The 18,650-nt window shown below is 34.7% G+C and overlaps 1 protein-coding gene across 2 annotated transcripts in view; it reads right to left on the bottom strand.

Moving 5' to 3' along the window:
- The window catches only part of CRISPLD1 (cysteine rich secretory protein LCCL domain containing 1), a 48,948-nt gene that overhangs the window by 16,921 nt on the left and 13,377 nt on the right, over positions 1-18,650 (bottom strand). The window contains exons 3-7 of one of the 2 annotated variants that reach the window (XM_058699890.1): positions 4,891-5,009; positions 4,424-4,556; positions 2,665-2,780; positions 1,900-2,000; positions 101-241 (exon numbers count right to left, since the gene is read on the bottom strand). In XM_058699890.1, the coding sequence (XP_058555873.1) occupies positions 101-241; positions 1,900-2,000; positions 2,665-2,780; positions 4,424-4,556; positions 4,891-5,009 (610 nt within the window). Of the gene's footprint in view, positions 1-100; positions 242-1,899; positions 2,001-2,664; positions 2,781-4,423; positions 4,557-4,890; positions 5,010-18,650 lie in introns of those variants that run through there. The other variant, XM_058699891.1, reaches the window with a different exon arrangement.

The raw sequence follows: 18,650 nt of genomic DNA, 5'->3' as shown, positions 1-18,650 counted from the left end.
CAAGCTTTGCCACTCTAAAAATGTCCAAATTAACAAAATATAGTTGCATCTGTCATCTACATAAACTTTAACATTTTTGTAAATAATGCAGAGCTCTTACACATTTGCTGTGTGCTTATGACTTCATTTCTGTTGCTATCATCTGCTCTTGTCTGAACGTGGGTGTCCCGGACTTGTGACTGCTGCCGTTCAATTTCATTTGTTTCTTCTTCTTGAGGAGGGTAATACCTGTCTGATCCTTCTGTTAGAGAGAATGGATGTAAGAAATATGAATCCACCTTAAATGTGCACAAATCATCAAATAAAGGTATACCTTTATATGCCTGTGTAACATTTAAAACTAGAAAAATCTGTAGTTTCTTGGCACAGATTTTGGCTTGAGGTGGTGATCTTATGTAGTGCGCTGGAGTAAATAAAATACATGGATAAGCCTTTGAGCTCTTGATTCATTTATGCTTAATAAATGAAAAAAATTGGCTAATACTAAATGGAGTCATTTCTAAACTTTGATTTATATTTAAGAGTGGTATCAGTGATTGCCTTTCATAATGCCACCATGAAGTCTACGCAGTGATCTGATGAAGTCAGGGCTTTCGTATGACATGAAATCATATTTTTAGGAGAATCACATTTAAAATTCCCAAAAGCGTCACATTTAAAATTCTCCCAATAGGAAATTCAGCTTAAAGAAGGACTGACATGCCCTTTTAATTTACTACAATATCAGTTTCCACGGAAAGGTTTTTCTCTTTTAGAAGGAAATTCAAAATGCAGAAATTTATGAGTTTAATTTTTTTTCCAGGTTATTTATATCAAGGGCTTAACAGTGGCACAATTTGGAAAGGTGTGTTATTTTCATGTATGTTCAAGGACTCCGAACCTAGAAAAGGGAAGTATGACTTCAGAGGAAAGTCAGTTTTAAGTAAAATACTGGCCACTGGTGAAGGGGCAAGTAAGTCGGAGGTTTAGGGATGGCCAAGAATGGAAAACAGACTCACACACAATGAAAAATGTTTCCAGGAATGCAAAATGGCTCATATAACAGTGAAATACTATACTGTTACTTCTTGTCTGCTCATTATACTAATGAGCACTCAGTCATCAAGGGGAAAAAAAGGCACATCTCTTTATGAATACTGAAAAAGAGCTGCATTTATTCATGTTTTCTAAAACACTTAGTCTACATTAATCTTCATTTGGTCATCATGAAGAAAAAAGTACAAGGGAGTAGAAATGTTCACTCAGATGCCCAACAAGAGTGGAAGTTTTACAAAGCTTTATCATCTAAGTTTGCTCTTCATGTGCTGTAAACAGGACACTGTATTTATATGCACATTTTAGGACATTAAATGCATTTCAGAGCACTACTTTTACAATAGTTTTACAATACTATTGTCATCTTTTTTATTTGTCATGTTGGCCACGAGAGATTATATACTCTGTAGCAAGAAGCAGAGAGTTAGTGCAATTCATTGACCATCATTCAGTAACATTCATGGATAGGTATATGGGCAAAAACTTTTAAAGTGTTAAAAATGAATTGCAGTAGATTGCTAAATCCTTCAAAAATGAAGTCACTTGTGAAAACAACTCTAGTCAATAATATATCAAGATCACTTTTAAAAATGCAAATATACTTGTCACTCTAGGATAATCTCAAAGTAGAATTAGAAGTGGTTATGTGGAATAATGATGAAACTTTCTTTTAAATACAAATTTGCTATAATAGACATTCATATATTTTTAAAATATTTTTAATGGCTTCAGATCTTTTAAATAGAGTTCTGGAAACTTTGTAAGTAATAATTAAATATGCTTTTTGCCTTTCAAGTACAAATTAATGCAGATGTTGGATTAAAATATAAATCAAACTGAATACTGTGACATAACAGCACATACCTTTGTAGCATAGATTTTCTCTGCAGCCTCCTCCAAAACTAGGTGGGCAGGCAGAACAGGGCCGTCCATGTTTATAGGGGGCGTGACCCCACCAGTTTCCCCTTAAAGAGAAGATCCACTCTAGTAAGAGGTAGTCTAATAACATTATTTATGAGACACTATAAAATATTACTATCTTCTAAATAACGACTTTGGTATGCATATTTAAATCATTTATATTTTTCATCGGAGTCCCTTTGGTTACTAGGTTTCTATGTAAACTGCTGCCTTATTATTTTGAAAATATTCTAAGTAATTGTTATGTACATTGTTAAAAATTACAAAATTAAACTTTTACAGAACACTGAACTCTATTATGGGATATTCATCTATATTCCATTCATTTTAATAAACAGACTTTAGACTTAGATTTGACCCTAAGTACAGTTGTAATATTTTCAACATAATCATTCAATGGTCTTTACACAGGTGAAAATACATTTCTCAGTTAATCTATAGATGCTTTTCTCTAATAAATCCAAATTATTAAAAATACCTGTGGAATATAATAATATGTAAAACTGAAGTCATAAAAATATAATCCCTGTGTTGACAAAGATCATATTTTCAATTTTCATATTCCTTTTAAGGGCTGAGGTTATGCATCAGGCAACCATAACTATTGCCATATTAAGTAAACTGAGTTAAAACAATATACTCAACTATATATATATGATAATACATATATACAAATTTACATATAAAAATAATGTTTTGTCTACTTACTTTGGGGAATAGTTGCACACCAAGTAGACAGCTTTAGGCCATATTTGCCCCCAAATGTTCATGTTATGACACAAATTAATGGCACAGCCTATTCTGTTACTTGTTGCCCACACCACCTACATTAGAGAAAAGAAAATATATACACCATGGAATACTACTCAGCGATGAAAAAGAATGAAATCTTGCCATTTGCAACAATGTGGATGGAACTAGAGGATACTATGGTAAGCAAAGTAAGTGAGTCAGAGAAAGATATATGAGTTCACTCATCTGTGGAATTTGAGAAACTCAACACATGACCATAGGGGAAGGGGAAGGAAAATTAAGATAAAAACAGGGAGGCAAACCATAAGAGACTCAAATACAGAGAACAAACTGAGGGTTTCTTGGAGGAGCACAGGGTACAGGGATGGGTTAAATGGGTGATGGACATTAAACAGAGCACTTTTTGGGATGAGCACCAGGTGTTATATGTAAGAGATGAATCACTGGGTTCTACTCCTGAAGCCAAGACTACACTGTATGTTAACTTGAATTTAAATTTAAAAAAACAAAACAACAACAAAAAAACCCCAAAAAGCTTGGAAAAAGTAGGCCGAGATGAAGACAACAATATATATCAGAGAGAAATGTATAAAACTGAACTTGAGAAATGAATCTTTATCATTTAAGATGAAATAAGGCAATGTCAAAAGGATATTTTTCCTGAGGCTTTGGGCAGGGTTTAATTCAATCGGAAGAAGAGTGCTATGAGTAAATAACTCTAACTATAAAAAGTAAGCATCTTCAAAATACACATTTAAATAGTTCAAAACTAAATAGTTCAAAAGTTACATCCTCACAAACCTAAATGCTATGTTAATGTTTCCATGAAAAAGCTTACCTAACAAAGGAACAGAATTCACATCTTAAACTGTATTGGAACAAAAATTTATGGGTTCAATTTCTAATATAATGTGTACTTTTCACGGCACCACTGGTTATTATGGAATTCACCACTGATCTTAATCTTGTCACATGCAAAGGTAGACAGAACAATTTGCTTTATATTCACTAACAGCCATAAAAATGCTAGTAACTCAGGTCTGTGGTTTACCTAGTTGAATCCACCTTTTGTTGTTCAATTTAGAGGTTTAGAACTTATCCAATACGAAATGTGAACAATGAATAAAAAAAACAGGTAAATGCTGCACACAGGTCAATATTGAATGTCGTGGTAAATAACCTATAGTTTTATTCTTTGGAAAATAAAAAATACTGAAGATGGTAAATTCCTCCCCGTTTGCATTTCCTGAGGCCAGACTAAACATGTTTTACATGTAAAATCATTGAAATAACATCTTTATTTAGAATGTTTGTTTATTTTTGTGGGGGGGTGAGGGACAGAGAGAGACGGGGAACACAGCATCAGAAGCAAGCTCTGCGTTGCCAGCAGCAAGACCTATGTGGGGCTTGAACTCACAAACCACAAGATCATGAGCTGAGTCGAAATTGGTCGCTCAACAGACTGAACCACCCAGGTGTCCCAAGATAATGTCTTTTTTTTAAACTGACTTTTGGACTTTTTCTAATAATTACTTTTATCTTTTATAGAAATTGATAAACCTATTCTACAGACATCAATATCTTTTTTCAATAACCATACCAAATTCACTAAGAAAGACATCCACGTTCAGTATGTAAATTCAGTTGTGTAAATTCTGCTGCAGTTACACAAACTCAACTTAGAAAAATGAGGCGTAATATACCCAAAACATACCTGTGTATAATGAGTACACACAGGTCCAGAACATCTGAATGGACAATACGGGTTGCATTCGTGTTCATACGGGTAGCTAAAGTCTCTCACTTCATCATACCATGCTTGTACGTGAAATGTTGGGGGTCTGTATCTATTTGAGAGAAAATAACCACAAAGTGAGTAAAATTGGAGAAAAAGTAAAATCAAATATTGCAAAATGTACTGATAAAGTCTGGTAGAGAGAGATTCTTGTGTAAGTTATTAATCGTAAGTACTATGCCCATTACGTTACCACTACATCAATGGTTTAAAACAAAAACTAAGTCTAACATATTGCTGGTTATTCTGCTATTACTTTTATTTTGTTGGTGTGATTATTTGCTTTCTTTTTTGGCTTTAAGCCTCAGAAAATTTCTCATTAATGAATTAATAAGTATTTCAATCACTTATGTTTTCAAAAACAAAAAAGTTACACTTTACACTACCTTCCCCAGTGGGCTCCCAAATTCTGCCCAATTGATGGAAGTAGGCTTGCAGGTCCGTGTTCCCACAAACAACTTTCCGCCCAGGATTCTGCAGATCTTTCCAGCTCAACATCCCATGTCTATAGTTCAAAACAGAAACAAAATACAGAAACACATATGATGTATAGGTAGAATTCAGGTTTTTCTTCAGGCTATAATGTGGTTCTATTCAGTTCTTCTGTTTTTCCCCTTTTTACTACTTTGCAAGGTCAACATCTCAATCTGAGTTCTCACCATCTTCCACCTAGATTTTTACACAAGCTTCCTAACTAGTCTCCCTGCCTCCATCTCTTATCCCTACAATCTGCCCCACAAATTTTTAGAATTACCTAAGTGAGCACAAATATGCTTAACTGACTCTTCTGTCTAAACACATAGAACAAACTCCCATATACATAAAGTTCAAGATCCTTGGTCACACAGTTCCTTATAAAACATGCTGTTCTTCGCTCTTGCTGGCATTGTTTTCTGTGTAAAACATTCTTCTCCCAATTATTTGTCAGATAGACTCTTATTCTTTCTTCATAATCCAGCTTTAGATAATACAGTCTAGATACCTTTTCAATTTTCTCAGATGTAAGCTATTCTCTCCTTAGGGCTCTTAGAACTTTGTAATACTTCTTCGTTTAGCAGCTATTACAATGCAGTGTTAGTATCTATGTGTCTGTCTCTTTAACAAGACTATGAGTTGCTCAGAGGCAATCATTTAACTCATGCCAGTTATCTTTGGCCTATTTTTTTTGTGTTTTGTGTCTGTCATATAGACAAGGTGATTAATAAACGCTTATTGAGTACATGAATGATTAATGAATCTGATTCTTATAAAAATATATATGCATTTTTATATACAACATTCAATGAGAGTGATTAAACTGTACTTTTAAAATAATTTACATGGGGCGCCTAGGTGGCTCAGTCGGTTAAGCGGCTGACTTCGGCTCAGGTCATGACCTCACAGTTTGTGAGTTCAAGCCCCGTGTCAGGCTCTGCTGACAGCCTGGAGCCTGCTTCAGATTCTGTGTCTCCCACTCTCTCTATCCCTCCCCCACTCACACTATGTTTCTCTCTCTCTCTCTCAAAAATAAACATTAAAAAATAAAGTAAAATAATTTACAAAGAAGTATTTAAAATTACAAAACTACTACTGAAATTATTTTCTATGTCCTAGGTTTAATATTCAATTAGCTAATTTGAAAAACCGGCAGTGTTTGGTAAATGTGAGGGTAGAAACAGAGCTGGGTTCAACCTTGGTAAAATAACAGAACTCTGGGCATGTTAAGAAGACTGAAAAATAGTTCTGGAACTGGAACATGAGGACACAACCTAAGGTGATAGCAATGAGACTGGAGAAGAGCAGACAGACTGAAATCATGTTGCAGAATTTAAATTCCTAGAGGTTGACAGATGACTAAAGGTAGGTGGTAAGGGAGGAAAAAAAGATGAAGACAATGACGGTTAACAAATACGGAGAAAGAAAATAGAGAAGGAATAGATTATTGTCATGGAACTATGTCTAACGTATTTCAATGCAAATTTCTAGGGTGATATCTGTGATTCATGCAGTATGTATGCCAAGTAGAGTAGAAATACATGAATGAGGTTCTGGGAAAAGAAATTTGTGATGAAGACATGAATTTTGAATTATCACCCAAAGATGACTTTCTTCAGGAAGATGATACACAATGAGAAGGGGAATGAAAAGAAATCTGGGGCTATCAAAATTGAAAGGGAGGAAAAAAAAAACGAATTAGTAACATAAACCAGGGAAAATGGGATCAAAAGGTTAAGGGAACACTGAAAGAAGGTTAAGTTATACAAACAATGGGACAAGGATTGGAGGATTAGAGAGTGGGCAACAAAATCAAATGCCACGGAAAATTCCAGAAAGACAAGAGATGCTAAGTACTAATTCATGATCAAAAGCAATCGCAGAACAATGCTGGGGAGAAAATCAGAACACACAGGCACATATGTGACTGGAAGGAGAAAGTGGGGAAACCAAGTGTGGGTTACTCTGTTAATACTTTAGAAAGAAGAAGAGAGATAGGCAGAAGTTAAAGAAAAGTAACATGCCAGGTTCTCAGGGAGGATTTGTTTGATTGTCTTGATTTTTAAAGGATAGAAGAAACATAGTCATGACTGTAGGCCAAAGGAACGCACACCAAGGGAAAAAGACACACGCACGCACGCGCGCGCGCGCACAAGCCTTGAGGCCACTGTGATGATTTTAAAATACTCTTCCCCACAAGTCCCACAAAGGTGGTATTGAATTTCCTCCTCTTCCCTTCAGTTTGAGCTGGATAGTGAGTGGCTCTCTTCTAACACACAGAACGAGACTGAGACTTCTCAGACTGGGTTAAGAAATGCAGCCTCTATCCAGTTCTCTTTTAAGACACACATCTTGACAGACCTGAGGCAACAATTAGAGTCTGGCTACCCTGAAGACCTAGCTGGCAAGATAATGTGGAGAGATCACACACAGACTGAGGGATGCAGGACGAGTTTCCATTGAGTTTTCCTCGCCCAGGCATGAGTCAGTTTGCAAGTTTAGGTCACTGCAAACAAACACGTAAGAGATGACAAATAGGAACTACTCAGCTGAGCCCTTAAGAGAGACCATAGGACCCTTCTTCAAGGTCAATCTACTCTTGTTTTATATCTGATTCTACAATCTCAGACGTCAGTTTTTCTAATGAAATTGAAGATGGATGCTTTTTTATAGAGGATAAACAACTAGCTCCAGATTTACAAATATGTTATATTGCAAAAGTTTGTTTACTCTGTTGTATAGAAATTGAAATAAAATCTAAAACATATCATTCAAATGCTTTAGGCTAGGCTTTCTTATTAGCAAAATGTGAATAGAAGATAACTCAGGTTCCTTCAAGGACTAAAATTCAATTATTGAGTATACACTATGGATAAGCTATTTTTTTAAGGTATGGTAGGTTTTCTATATAATCCACTAAAAATAAGGGGGGAAGCATATCAAATGAACCGTAATAATTCTAGAATAGGGACACATTATTTTAATATAAAAACAGAGGCAGAGGAACATACAACTAAAATTTCCTATTAATATTTAACAAATTAATTAGTGACAATTTTTAAAATAATTATTTTAAAGAATCTAGTCAAGCATAGGTGTTTACTAGGTAAAGTTCAATAATGAATATCAAGAAGACTCTTTAAAAAAATCTAATGAAAATATAGCTGTCCTGGAAGAAATATTATTGTGAAAACAGCATACAATGTTTATTTTTATGCCACAACATTATATTACATGTTTTACGACCACCAGTAATTCATACCCATCCCGTTTAAATGTAAGTTAGTCTTTACACACTTCTATTTAAATTCAGGTTTGCAAATAAAATCAAGATGTCCTGACAGATGTTTTTTCCCCCCTCTGAACTATTAACCCAGCACTAATTTAAACCCAAACCACACTTAAAATTACCATTTCTTTAAAAAATGGGTACTTGAGGTGTGTAGAAATGAAAACCAGTCTATTCTCCAATTACATCTGTAAGCTGCTTCTTCTTAGAGCACAGTGAAGTGTTCAATGAAGTTTTAGTACTAAAAGAAACATTTAGAATACTAGTGAATTCTTTGTCTCCAGTGATATTTTTAAAGCTGGTTTAACATGGAGATTTTATCATTTCCTCTTGTGTATGTGTGCTTATATGAGAAATCCTAAATGTTAACAAAGGACTTCCAAAAGTAAACCTAGAAATACAAAGCAATTTTAGTACTAAAATATCATACTGGTAGAAATTGGAAATGTAGTATATAGTTATCTAGACATGTACATAAAATTCCACTATTATATTATCTTCAGTGAAACATGAGTGAACATATACAATTCATATTCTTAGCAAAATACCTGCTATCCTACAATAATAGATGATGATAGCTAGAAATCACACAGGAATGTAGTTTTAACAGAGTTAATACTAGGTTACCAGTGATAATATTAGTGATATTACTTTTCCTTTCTGTTTGAAACTCAGAATAGTTTTGTCTCTTGAAAACGATTAAGTATTTTCAAATATATCTTCTTGACCACAGTAAATTTTCAGCTCTTTCCAGATAAACATAATTTGAAAATTCATGTCCTGGAAATTGTTTAATCTTTATAGCTTCAAAATTATGATTATAATACATCAAATGAATTAAAGGCCAAAGTTAGTCATTAAGACTTTTCCTGAAGATAAGCATTTTCTTATAATTGAACCTTCAAAATGGCTATTAAAAAAGCTCAAGTAGAAGGTAGGCTATTTTTCAAATAAAAATCAAACAATTTCCCACAGAGTAATGTTAAAGGATTTATTAATCATTTTCACTTTAGACTGTATTAAAGAACATGGAGTAAAATTTTGTGAGATTATCTGTCTGATGAAAATTTGTTTAAGTAGGACTCTACATAAATTACCCAAAGATCAGTGAGAGGGGTGGATACAATGGGCATCAATCAGTCCACATAATTACTGGTATACACTTATTAATAAAGATATCATGATAATTAGTCTACCAAAGAGAATACACTAGGTGACACTGAAGTTAAGTACTTTATTTTACAGAGTTGGATTCACCACTAAAGAAAATATGTAAATGAGTAAATAAAGACATTTCAATAGGAAATTGACCAATTTTAAACAGTCTGACACATTTAAATGCACAAAGAAATTATCTGTTGGATAGAAACTCTCATATAATTTCAGAATTGTTATATGTCATGCTAAGCAGGGAGAAATAGGATTGCAAGATTTTCTACCATTTCACAAAACTCCACCTAAGTGGATGAAGCCACGATAGGTCTTTTCCAAGACCTGTTGAGAAAAATGTCTTTAAATAGTGAAAGTAAACTTTTTCTAAAACAACTGGAAAATATAATTGTTGTAATTAATTATACAACAAATCAAAAGAGTATCTAATACAGAAATAATGTTCCAACTCATTATACCTTTTTGACAAATTGATTTTTTAATGGATTTCCAAGATAAATGCAAAAGACAAAATTGGTCTTTGACTATCACACTATTCGATAGCCTAATCAAATGCAAACATCAGTCCATGATACAATTGGCAATTTAATATGGACTTTTAAAATATGCATTGCTTTCTGACAAAGTAATAACGTTATGAACACACAGTGGTGTTGAAAAGGCAATTATGTTGGAAGTCCAGTCTAGGCTAGAAGTTCTGGTCTACTTCCCACCACTGAAAACTATAAATAGCAGGATAAAATTATTTTTAAAAACTATCTTAGCATTTGAAATAAATTTTGACAAAAGAGAATTTCACAAACATTCTTGTTTTGAGACATACACATCTGCATATTTAACTCAGAATACCACCCTTATATCTCCAGGCCTACCTCATTCGTGAGCAATGTTTGTTAGAAGTAATGACAGCACACTAGCTTTCAATTGTATTAAAAATACTCTTTCCCTAGTGCTAGTCTTCTGGATACATGCAAGTAAGGTCATTAGTGATAAATTTTTCTTTCGTTTCTTTGTATAGAGTAAAAATAAGCTTGCACTTGTTCAAAGTATTTCAATGGGTAATTAAAACACATGATACACCCTGGAAGAGTTTTCTTTCCTATTTAAATTATGTACTTTCAAACTTATCTCTTGATTATGTCAAGTTTGCCTTCTGTTTCCTTATCTATAAAAATAGGAAGCTGATATACGTCTCTTCAATTGCTCTCAGCTTTAAAATTCTATTATTTTGCACTTATTGTCCCTTATAGAATGCTCTGTATTGTTTATAAAACCTCGTAAAAACGTACAAACTGTAAAAGTCTGTAAAACTTCTGATGACAATTAAGGGCATTTCTAACTAAGAAGCAAAAGCTGTTTTGTGATTAAAAGCTGTTTTGTGATGAGCAGAGGACTAGAATGGACATTTTTTCCCCAAAGAAGACATACAGATGAGCAACAGGAACATGAAAAGAGGCTCAACATCACTAACTATCAGGGAATACAAGTCAAAACAATGAGATATTACCTCACCAATCAGAATGGTTAGAATAAAAAATATAAAAATATAAAAAAAAACAAACAAGAAATAACAAGTGTTAGGATGTGGAAAAAAGGAACCCTCTTGCACTGTTAATGGGAATACAAATTGGTTCAGCCACTGTGGAAAACAACAACGAGTTTCCTCAAAAAATAAAAATAGAAATACTACATAATCCAGTAATTCCAGTACTATTTAAACAAAGAAAACAAAAATACTAATTTGAAAAGATATATCTACCCCTTCATTCCTTGTGGCATTATCTATAATAGCCAGGATGGAAACAATCCAAATATCTACCAAAAAATGAATGGATAAAGAAGATATGTTATTAGAATACAATGGAATATTACTTAGCCATAACAAAGAGATCTTGCCATTTGCAACAACATGCATGAATGGACCTAGAGGATATTATGCTAAGTGAAATAACTCAAAGAAAGGAAATACCATTTGATTTCACTTATATGTGGAATCTAAACAAACAAAGACAGAAACAGACTCATAGGGCAGCGCCTGGGGGGCTCAGTCGGTTCAGCATCTGACTTCAGCTCAGGTCATGATATCATGGTTTGTGAGTTTGAGCCCTGTGTCAGGCAAGCCTGGAGCCTACTTCAGATTCTGTCTCCCTCTGTCTCTGCCCCTACCCCACTCGCTCACACACACTTTCTCTCTCTCTCAAAAATAAATAAACGTTAAAAAAAATTAAAACGCTCATAAATACAGAAAACCAACTGGTGGTTGACAGAGGGGTGGGGGCAGGGGGATGAGTGAAATGCTTGAAAGGGATTAGGAGATATAGACTTCTAGTTATAAATAAAAAAAAAAAAGTTTTGAGATGAAAAGTAAAGCATAGAGAATATAGCTAATAATAGCATAATAACTTTGTGTAGTGACAGATGGTAACTGTACTTATCATGGCAAGCACTGCAAAATATACAGAATTGTCAAACTATAATATATAGAATTGTCAAATCATTATGTTGTGCACCTGAAACTAATATAACACTGTATACCAGCTGCACTTAAAAAAATAAAATTAAAGCTGTATTGTGACTTACAAGATTACAAAACCAGAAAAGTTTCAGATCTTCCAGTTGTTAAGTCTAGGGAAGAACTCAATTGTTTCTGAATCATCTCTGTTAGAGAAAGTTTTAATATTGTCCAAAACAGGTAAATGACCGAAACTTAAATGAATATGACAAGAATATATTCTCAGCTGATAAGTTAAAACCAGGACCCTTTCAGCCTAATCCTGAAAACATAAAGGTAAAATCTCTGAAATAAGACACAGACGTCTACACATAATTTTTCTGCACAGCCAAAAGAACAAGAATTTTTGGCCAGCTCATATCATTTTGTAAAATTGATATAGTTTTATGGATTTCCAAGACATAAATACATGTGATATACATGTAATTTTTCTGCACAGCTAAATAGAACAAGAATTTTTCAGTCAGCTCATGAATGTAGAAGTGGTTGAAGAAAATCAAAGACATACAGAGTTATGTCTTCCCAAATACCACCTTATTTAAAAGATAATTCTTATTGTGGCATCACTTCTGGAAAAACAGGTTTATAAATTATCCATCACACATCAAAACTAAATCCCTCCCCAAATCACTTTTGTGTTCTCCTATATGAATCAGAAAGTGCAATCCAAAAATCTGACAGGCTAAGTTGTCAACACGATTCTCTCAACAGCAATAACGTGACCTCCAAGAAAGAATCTGTCATTCTATGCAAGTCACACATTTGACAGTTCATGAGATTTCAGATTTAAATTCCAAATAAAATGCCTTATTATAAAATTTCTCAAGTCACCTTATTTTGATCCCTCTTGGTGGTATTATCAGACTTACAGTAAAGAAACTGACATCAAGGAAATAAATAAATAAGCAAATCAACCTATGCTGAAAGAATATATGATGTTTTTTGTGATAAAGTCGTCTGGTATAAAAAGCACTATAGAAAACCACAGTAACACATTCCTTACAACTCGGAAATTACCTCAGGTGTTTAACTACTGTACTTCATCTGTTATGAAAAGACCTTGTAGTGACAGGGAAAATGTACGAGGCTCAGATTTCAAAAGGAACACCTGTGTTACCACGCACAGAGGCCAGGTACCGAGAAAGTAGCATTACCTCCGGGCGATGCACTTCTGAGGGGCTCCGGGAAGTTACAGGGATAAGAGGCAGATGTGGCAGTATTTCACACTTAAAATCCACTTTAAAACAAAGCCTTAAAACCTTTAAAAAGTAGCAACCCGTAATTTAGGGATCTGCCTCTTCACTTCATTAAAACTGAAATATTTTTTAAATGGAAATTTAACATATGGAAAAACACACATGAAGATTTCAATTGAACACATAATTTCGCTATTATACAGAGAGACTGAATGCATGATGCAGGGGAGATTGTCCTGGTGAGACAGCAGAGCCATTAACTTGACACAATCCTTGTATTTCTACAAAACATCTACTGATTTATCTCATCTCATCTCACTGCCAAGGCCCTCCCAGTCCAGCCATAACTTAACTATATCACTTATATCCTACCCCCTATTCAAGAGGGACCCTCAACAGTGACTCTCTGAAACTTTAAAGAGCTTGTAAATCACCAGAAGAACTTTTTAAAATGCAGATTCCAGGGGCACCTGGGTGGCTCAGTAGGTTAAGAGGCCTACTTGGGCTCAGGTCATGATCTCTCAGCTTGTGGGTTTGAGCCCTGTGTTGGGCTCTTTGCTGACAGCTCAGAGCCTGGAGCCTGCTTCAGATTCTGTGTCTCCCCCTCTCTGTCCCTCTCCCACTTGCGCTCCGTCTGTCTCTCTCAAAAATAAACGTTAAAATAAATAAATAAATAAATAAATAAATAAATAAATAAATAAATAAATAAAATGCAGATTCCAATTTTGTAGGTTAGGAGACAACTCTAAGCTATTTTCTAAGACCTGGTGCTAGGACCACACAATGAATAACCACACTCAGAGTTGCAAGCTTCTAGCACCTGTCTAGTTTCTTGGCCAACTGAATCCATTAGATATTTTCCCCAAAAGGAACTGCTCTTTCTCTGCTCTCCTACTTAGTTACTCAAACTTAATCCTTTCACCAAAGTCCTGTTCATAGTCTCTCCCCGTTTGGAAGTCATTCCAACTACAATACTCCATTTATCACACACTTCTCTGAACCTTCTTAAGCATGTAATTTACCAATTACTATATATTCCCCTTGATCTGTCTCCATTGTTTTGAGTCTTAATTCCCAAACTAGAATTTGAAATAAAAACTTTGCTTCACACTTTTGTGTGTGTTTTCCATGACACCTAATATAAAATATGGCATATTATGCATTGCCGGTATGGACACATCAATTATCTCGTCTCATAGCTGGCATGGAACGGGACACTAACTGAGATCGAAGATCCAGGACCTAAGTTCTCTGCCTCAAACATACATGTGTGATATAAACTCAGACGGAAGGGTATTCATAATGTACCTATGCTTTGTAAATATCATACCTTTGTACTGACTTTGTGATTAATCCAAGGCTGTGATGCCTTCCTTATTTTTAGTCATTTAAGAGAGGAGTAGTTAGGGGCGCCTGGGTGGCTCAGTCGGTTGAGCGTCCGACTTCGGCTCAGGTCATGATCTCGCACTCCGTGAGTTCCAGCCCCGCGTCGGGCTCTGTGCTGACAGCTCAGAGCCTGGAGCCTGCTCCGGACTCTGTGTCTCCCTCTCTCTCTGACCCTCCCCCATTCATGCTCTGTCTCTCTCTGTATCACAAAATAAATAAACGTTAAAAAAAAAAAATCTTAAAAAAAAGAGAGGAGTAGTTAATAATCTTCAAGACCATGTTCTAGATGTTTGAGGAGACTTCATTATTTAAAGAAATCTTTTAGTAACTGAAAAAGTACCATCCATCACTTATATAAGCCTTGATTTATGGCAATGGATAAATTTATAAGAATTAACACCTGTGTTTTAGTTTATTTATAGTTCATTAAGTTTAGAGAAATGCAAGATTGATCAATGAGTCAAGCCTAGAAAAATATATGATAGGAAATATAAACTCTCATAATAAATTACCCTATAGTATCTACTTATGCATTAGTTTATATTTTCTTTTTTTTTAAATCAGGCAGTAACTTTTTATTACTTAACTCTTTTCAAACTTCCTTCACAACAGTCTATGTTTATGAGGATGAACAAGAATAAACAAGACAATTGCTGGGTCTGACTCCTACCCTAGTGGCCTCTAAATTTGGTACCTGATTTAAGAAATTAAATCTAACATTTTTTTTTATTATTGTAACCTGTTTTATTTTTTATTTTTTAAAATTTACATCCAAATTAGTTAGCATATAGTGCAACAATGATTTCAGAGTAGATTCCTCAGTGCCCCTTACCCATTTAGCCCATCCCCCTTCCCAAAACCCTCAGTTTGTTCTCCATATTTTTGAGCCTCTTCTGTTTTGTCCCCCTCCCTGTGTTTATATTATTTTTGTTTCCCTTCCCTTATCTTCATCTGTTTTATCTCTTAAAGTCCTCATATGAGTGAAGCAATATGATTTTTGTTTTTCTCTAATTTCACTTAGCATAATACCCTCCAGTTCCATCCAAGTAGTGGCAAATGGCAAGATTTCATTCTTTTTGATTGCCAAGTAATACTCCATTGTGTGTGTGTGTGTGTGTGTGTGTGTGTGTGTGTGTGTGCGCGTGTGTGTGCATGTATATACACACACCACATTTTCTTTATCCATTCATCCATCGATGGACATTTGGGCTCTTTCCATACTTTGGCCATTGTTGATAGTGCTGCTATAAATTTGGGGGTGCATGTGTCCCTTCGAAACAGCACACCTGTATCCTTTGGATAAATGCCTAGTAGTGCAATTGCTGGGTCATAGGGTAGTTCTATTTTTAGTTTTTTGAGGAACCTCCATACTGTTTTCCAGAGTGGCTGCACCAGCTTGCATTCCCATAGTTTATATTTTGTATTTCACTATTTGAATATAACTTGGGTTTTGAAAGTAAATAAGATATTAATTGCTTTTATGTATTATATTTAGGGATGCTTTTATAGTTTTCAGAAAGAAAGAGATGGATTAACAAATAAAACACTTAGGCAAACCAGGAAAATAAAAAGCTGATGGACACATAGAAACCTAAGCCTATAATTTAACAGTGTACCTTCAATTTAAACCAAATGCTAATATAGGAAACATTTAAAAGAATATGTTTACATAGTTTTAATGAAACTGCTATAGTAAGTTGCTCATTGTTCCTATAGTGAGAATTCTGTGTTAACTTTTCACTAATTCCCATCTCAAGAATGATAAACTGTTATGCTTCCAAGAAGTCAATAGGAGCTATGTAAATATGGTTTCCCGTTTTCCTTGGCTGCTAGGAAACTCAAGGGAAGTTAATAACCACAGCAATCAGGTTTTCAGGTGCCCTTTAGGAATATGCCTTTAGGTCTGTCTTCTTCAATAATTAACAATGACTAAGATGATGATTCTAAGAAATATGGTTTACAAAGGTCCTTATTTGAAAATCTGAGAAAGAATATTATGTTAAATATTCTTCATTTGTTTCCACAAAGCCATTCTCAGTCCCTAAGTACCATTCTCTATGTCTCAAAAGACTCAGTTCTACACATTAACTTACTTTAGGTTAGGTTCTCTTGCCCCTGGATTCCAATTGGATTTGGCTAATGGAAGACATGAACAGGAAGTCAGAGGGTGGGAGGTGTATTTAAGTATGCATTACCCCCTCACCAACCCTACTCATCTCCTTTGAACCCTCTGCCTCATTCTGATGGCAACAGTGTCCTGTCACACAGCTCTACTTCCAGACGCCAGTCCTCACCTGGGTGTGACATCGCCATTCAATCCTGGGTGCCCCTCCCCGGTCCCTTATGGCTCACCTTAGCCCTGTCCACAACTCTGAATATAGCCCCATGACTTTTTCTGGTGAACTCTTGTTTTTGTGGCATTGCTTCCTGCTAAATAATAATATTTGAGAATAAAAATATCTCACAGAATTTATATCAGCTAACTGCCTACCATATTAGATCTTAATAAATGTTCTCTTTCTCCCTGTTCCTTTAAGGATCTGCTTATTTTGGTGTGATTCACATAGCCTTTCAAGCGAACATTGCTGATATTTATGTGACTAAGGAAGAAATTCAAATCCAAGATTCTGAGTAACTGAAAAACAAGATAATTATTGCCACCGAAAGTCCCAATGAAAAAGTAAATAATCTTATAATTCAAATTTAACAGACTATTAATTATACATATAAGTAAGTTATTCCTAGTTTTGTTTTGAGTCTATTAGCAATAAACTTTTGAACTTAAGACCTTTGTTTCTATTAAATTTCATTTTTTAAATTTTGTTAATGTTTATTTCTTTTTGAGAGAGAGACAGAGACAGAGTGGGAGAGGGGAGGGGGCAGAGAGAGAGGGAGACACAGAATCTGAAGCAGGATCCAGGCTCTGAGCTGTCAGCACAGATCTGGACATGGGGCTCGCTCAGGGCTTGAACTCGCAAGCTGTGAGATCATGACCTGAGCCGAAGCCAGACGCTCAACTGACAGAACCACCCAGGCACCCTGAATACATTTCTAAGATGATATTTCCACTGAAGCTCCCAAGTACCTCCAAAGTTTAGGTAAGATTATATATATATAGGATACACACAGATAAATACACACAGGAATAATTTAAAAAGTGTTCATAAACACTAAGCTTAGAAATCCATTGCAATAAGTTTCACTTATAAAAATCAAACAAATACTGTCAAATTATGTCAAAGGATGTATTTCTTCTTTTTTTTTTTTTTCCTTTTAGATTTGGATACAAAGATGAATAAGGTTAGGCTGCTCCAGTCTGTCATGATATGCATTTGAAAAGGTTCTTTTCATCATATATAGAAAAAATATGTCCCAAATATCTCCATAATAGAGGCTTAGATCAGTTCTCAGATTGTGGCTTCCATGTCCTTGCCTTCAAATCAACTGTACACATATTTTCATATCAACCCCTTTACTCAGAAGGTTCTCATCACCCAAATGCTCTTCCAGACTCCCCACCATACAATAACTAAAACTTCTTCCACATACTATTTCAAAACATACCTCTTCTAAGAAGCCTTTCCTGATTATTGCTTTTTCTGAAATTCTTTAAGACTTATATGCACTTTAAAATATATTAATTTGTACTTTTTACCACATTGTGATTGACATTTTAGAAGCAGTTCTCCAGCAAAAGCCATAGTATTCTGATCCCTCTATCTCCTGAGTCTCCCTACTTACTGAGGGATCTAGACATCCTCACTTCAGGAGACATAAGCCATTTTAACACTGAAATCCAATGCTAAATTAGCCACCTGTCATAATTATTAAAGAATGATTTTACCTAAGCAAAATGTAAAAAAATTACCTAACCAATATATAAAATTAAGTAAAATGTAACACTATACTTCACTGAAAAGAATGCTTTTGCAAGTTTTAAGAGCATTTTGTCGTCAGAACAGAAATACTCAAATTATTTTGCATGCACCCATTTTAAAATTATTGGTGAAAATCTAGTCTTTTCATTTTTCATTTATTCATTCCATTTTTTCCCCTTCCAACTACCATCTGTCATCCCCAATACCTAATGTTTAATTCAGTCTAATTGGAGGAGAAATG

The sequence above is a fragment of the Neofelis nebulosa genome, chromosome 14 (assembly GCF_028018385.1).
Source record: "Neofelis nebulosa isolate mNeoNeb1 chromosome 14, mNeoNeb1.pri, whole genome shotgun sequence".
NCBI lineage: Eukaryota > Metazoa > Chordata > Mammalia > Carnivora > Felidae > Neofelis > Neofelis nebulosa.
This window is presented reverse-complemented; position numbering and strand designations above follow the sequence as displayed.